Below are 5,300 nucleotides of genomic sequence, written 5' to 3'. Positions count from 1 at the left end.
AAACGGTTAAATGTTGTAATCTTGTTGATCGAATGTCTAGCAGTAGATTCTCTTGGAGATGGAAACAGGAGCCTTCCAAACCAAATGAATTACATGAGTTACTTCAAATGTATAAAGATATTGAAGAACTGGGTAGTTTTGAGAATTCATCATTTGGATTTCAATTTGAAATGAATGAAAGCGGAGAATACAAAGTTAATCTCATGAGAAAGATGATAGATTCTAAACTGATTTCCTACAAGGGACATAAAATCTGCTGGTCAAAATTGATCCCCTTGAAAGTTAGATGTTTTGTTTGGAGGGCATCGATGGGTAGAATTCTAGTGGCCGAATCATTAGCAATTAGGGGAATACAACACTCTCATCAGATATGTTCATTATGCAATAATGATTCAGAATCGGTTGATCGTATTCTTGTCAATTATGAGTTTGCAAAAGAAGTACAAGCCTGGATCTTTAAATGGTGTGGATTGTACAACAGGAGATTCTCAAACGTCTTAGAACTTATTGATTCCGCTGCCTCCTGGGGTAATTGTCCTAAAAAGAAATCGATCAGGAGCACGGTGATTTTTTGCCTTCTATGGAACATCTGGTTGGTCAGAAATGATAAGGTCTTTAGGAATACTATTGCATCTCCAACAAAAGTAGCTGATAATATCATCTCTATGTCATATACAGTGGCGGACCTATGTAGGGCATTTGGGGTCCCGAGCCACTGCTCAATTTCCGGCACGCAGTGTAATTTTTTTTTTCTATTAGGTGCATCCGCTTGAAGTACGATGGACACCCCTACTAAAACAGTCTGCGTTCGCCAATGGTCATATACATGGTGCAAGCACAGGAGTCTTCATGGTTGCGGTAGTTGGGCTGAATGGAGTTGTTTGTCGTTTGCCCATCTAAGTCTTATCACATTGTAATTGTTTTTTTTATGTTTCTCGTTTATGTACTGTTTTATTTGGTCGCGATTTAGTTTCTTGCTAATCGTTGATCATTTTTAATGATATTTGTCGTTTCAAAAAAAATGAACTTTTGTATAGTTCAATGTAACGTAGGGAGAAAAAAAATTATGACAACTGCAATAATTATGTGACAATCCTTTTAATTATATAGAATTTAATGCATTATAAATGCCTTAAAATGATAAACATGTGTTTACCCGGTTTTTGTATTATTTTTAATAAAGTACATTTATTGTTAAATTTTATAAATATGGTCAATGAAACGTGAAAATGTAAGTATCTCTATTGGAGATGTAAGGGAGTCAAGTCAAGTCATCAAGAGTGAGTTTGGCTCGTTTATGATTTTATAGTATCGAAGCAATTAAGGGAGGCAAGTAAAGGCACCGATCAAACTGTCCAATCTCATAAAACCAACATTGAAGAGATAAGTCACTCCATTACGGATTCTTTTTCATAGAATTTTTTTTTTATTTTTTTTAGTGAAACGGCAAATTAACTCGTACTTTACGAGGGAAATTACTATCTCTCAACTTAACGGTTGTTGAATTAGATACCATGAATACAATCGAATCGATTCACCAAGAATTCTTCATTCTTTCAAAATAAACAAGATACCAAAAACAAACCAAAAGACTTACAATTTAACAATAGACTCTTCCCGACAAAAAGGTTTTATTATCTGATCATTTTTTTTTTCTCTCCTAAACCCTCGAGTTTTGAGGTATGGGCAAAATACCATCAAAGAAATCCCCAAAATACCCTCTAGGCTCATGTACTAACCTGGATATAATATCTCTCAGCGTTATCAACCCTTCAAGCTTCCCTTCATTATCCACCACATAAATCCTATGAATCTTTAACGAATCAAGCTTCAAAATCACATCTTTAAGCGTATCATCTTTTCTGCAACTAACCATCTCACTCATCAATGCCGACCCCTTCTGATTCTTCTCCAAGTAGCTTTTCACCGCTGTTATAAAATTCTTAGCTGTAATCGATCTGCAGTAAAAATTTAAAATCTCAACCCTTTCAAATTCCTGTTAAATCATTGGAAAAAAAAGGGCAAAAAAACAAACCTGTAATCTTTATAAATCTCAGGGGCAATTAGAAGGAATTGAATATCTCTAATGCTGATATTACCAACCGCTTTGTTGCCGCCGCCGCTAGCCACCACCGGAACACCACCGACTCCCTTCTCTTGCATGATTTTAAACGCCTGAAGAACGGGTTCATCTTCTTCTACCTTAATAATCCGATTAGATTTCATAAGAGGAAGACCGATTTCATGTAATTTCTTGGATCCCCAGCTTTTGAACCACTGAAGATCAACACATTCTTCCAACATATGAAACACTGCAGATTGAGTGATGATATTTTCAATCTTTCTATCACCTAAATCAACAACTGGGACACTTTTCATTCTGTACTTTGATAGAAGTAAAAGCATGGTGAGAAAGGAGTTTGATGGTTGTAATGCCAGAAATGGAGCCCAACGAAATGTCCCTGAGATGTCTTTAACCTTTGTGTTTTTATAGAAATCGGAAGAAGTTAAGAGTTCAAAGAAGTTCCCGGCGGTTTTTGGAGAACCTGGCTGTGAGCTTCTGTATCTCGGGGAAGACATGCCGCTGGCGGCGGCGGCAACTGCAGGTCCGGTGGATTCCTGTAATGCTCTAGCGAATACCTCGGCTGCATCCAATCCGTCTTTCTTTTCTGACTGTTGTTGAGATAAGAGTGTGAGATCATATCATAATATTATATGAACTCTGTTATGATTTACGAAATTTGTGATTTGGGGGAAGAAATGGAAGTATGTGAACCTGATGTAGAATCCAAACGACGATGCCTGCGAATTCGACTATACCAAGATATCGATCGATCCAACTGGAATCTTCTGGTGCATCGACGTCTACAACTGGTGCGCTGAGGAGTTTGTTTTGGGAGAGTAATCGAACAGCTTCACCCAGACTGGCATCCGATCTAATCTCAATTACTGAACAATAGAATAATGGATAAATGAAAATCGTATATAAATTGGGAAAGAAATTGTTGTTTTGATTTGCTTAAATGAAAGGATCGATCTGATCATTACGTTTTTACATCATACAAATTCAACGAATGGTACGAATCAGACGCAGTTTAAGATCAAAACATTCGTAAATTCTCACATGCAGAGTGTATTTGGTAGAATCAGATCATACGTAATATGCTACACGAATGTAATCTACTACCATCATCCATTGTAAATTCTGTAAAATCAACAACTAAATCCTTACATCTACTCAGATCATCCATAAACTCCTTAAAATCAACAAAAATCAAAAGCATAAAATCACACAAACAACCGTTGTATAATTTATGATTGTAAACATGTTCCTGATTATTGAATCACGATAGATTTTTGTGAATGAGGTCGATCTAGAGCATAAGATCAAAAAGACATATAAACAAATACCTTCCGAAGACGAAGTTTGTGGAAACTGGGAAACGGGAATACTTTCGAAACAGGCATTAAGCTTCTCCGTGGGAGATAGCTGTGGCTCTTGTACGTCCCACAGGTCCTCCACTTCCAGCCCTAGCTTCGCCTCTGGGCTCTTCGGACTTCCTTCCTCCACCACCATTTTCGACGTTACTTTCTCTCTCTCAAAATTTTCGTTTCTGCAAATGGGTTATTTTGGCGCACACATGAATGATGAATCTAATTTCAAAACAGCAATTCTTATTAATTAGTGTTAAATCTGCACCGTTGATGTGTTTGAGATGAAAATTTGTGGAGTTTGCTTGGTGACACGTGGATGGGAAGACGTGAGTCAAAGGTGTTTCACGAGCTATTCGCTAGACGGACCATGATCCGAGATTTATTTAAGGAAACACCCTACTTTTAGGAGAATGTTCATTCATCAAAGGAAACGAGGGTTCGTTACTTATTTACTACTCTATTTTTTTTATATATATAAATACAATGATATTTATTTTATAAAAAATATAGTATAATGGTATTTCAAAATATGATCGGGTTATGTTTTAAGTGATTTCAGTGTTATTAAACACTTTAGATAACTGAAATTGAAATTTATGTGTATAATTTTATTCGCTATGTTTAGGTAGAGTCAAGATGTGTTGATGTTAAGTTGTTAACAAATGAAGTATTTGCATAGAACAATAACATCAAAGCACCTTACACAAAAAGTTGTGTGTTTTATATATTTTTAAATAAGCAAATTATATAGACCGGGAAACTAGGAAGCCATAAGGCTTACATAAAAACAGAAGCTACAAAAAGAAAACTGACCCACTAACATTTGAGATACCCATTAAAGAGAACTTATTTTTTTGTTCTTACAAATCTATCTACTCAATTAAATAAATACATGTGTCACATTTAATGCTTAATTAATAACATTTTAGTATACTAAAATGACACATGTCCATCATTTAATTAGATACGAGCATTTGTATGAACAAAAATAAAAGGATATTTAATTTCTCTTACTTGAAAAACAGATAAATGACGAAACTGGAAAATAAAGACAAGGGCATAAGTAAAAAAATGTGCATAATGAACCAAGCACATGACATGTGTTGTACTTTAACATTCTCTTTCAACACCTACTTCAATCATTCCATTTTTCTCATAGAACTCAATCATCTTCTTGCTTAACAATCCTTCCGTGAGAAAATCAATAACTTAGTTTGAGGTTTTCAATGGGTTTACTAGATTACAAAACAAATAAATTAAGCAGTGAAATCATAAAAGTATTTTATAAGCACAGGCAACCTAGATGGCCATCTTGTATTGCTGAATAGAGCGCCTACTCTGCATAGATTAGACATACAGGCATTCCTCCCTGTTTTAGTGGAAGGACGTGCTATTTGTTTACATCCACTAGTTTGTAAGGGCTTCAATGCAGACGAGGATCAAATGGTTGTTCATCATCCGCCACCACCACCCTTATGTCTCCCCACCGGCGCCGCCACCATCCCGTTTCCGATCAGCGAACGACCACAGCGACCACCGGACTTCCACCATGTTTGCTACCGGTGAGGGAGAGTTCAACGAGTCGGAGATTTTGGATGACGAGGTTGTTGAGAGTTGAATATGCGAAGCCGTTGCCGCCGCTGCCAGTCGAGTTCAAGCACCATCCGTCCGCACACCACCTCGCTGAAGAGCGCCGCCGTTGCATTTCTCGGTTGCCGCCGCTGCTCGTTTCCGTTAAAGATAAGATGTCGTCGGACGTTAGGCGTCTGTTACTGCTATGAACCATCGTTCTCTACCGGCTGTTAGGGTTGCCTTTGCCGCCGTTGACCGCCGTTGTTGCTGCTAGTGTTGTTGTTGCCGTTGTC

The 5,300-nt window shown here is 37.2% G+C and overlaps 1 protein-coding gene across 1 annotated transcript; it reads right to left on the bottom strand.

Annotated features, from left to right (window-relative positions):
* Positions 1 to 1,309: 1,309 nt before the first annotated feature.
* LOC145102603 (SNF1-related protein kinase regulatory subunit gamma-1-like) lies at positions 1,310 to 3,630 on the bottom strand. The gene is made up of 4 exons (XM_079040048.1): positions 3,412 to 3,630; positions 2,777 to 2,949; positions 2,036 to 2,673; positions 1,310 to 1,958 (listed from the first exon to the last, which is right to left on the bottom strand). Exons 1-4 carry the CDS (start codon positions 3,575 to 3,577, stop codon positions 1,661 to 1,663), a joined length of 1,275 nt encoding a protein of 424 aa, XP_078896174.1. The 5' UTR covers positions 3,578 to 3,630; the 3' UTR covers positions 1,310 to 1,660.
* Positions 3,631 to 5,300: the final 1,670 nt, after the last annotated feature.

This window comes from Lactuca serriola, chromosome 4, assembly GCF_051521515.1.
Source record: "Lactuca serriola cultivar US96UC23 chromosome 4, Lser_US96UC23_V15, whole genome shotgun sequence".
In the NCBI taxonomy this organism is placed as follows: Eukaryota; Viridiplantae; Streptophyta; class Magnoliopsida; order Asterales; family Asteraceae; genus Lactuca; species Lactuca serriola.
This window is presented reverse-complemented; position numbering and strand designations above follow the sequence as displayed.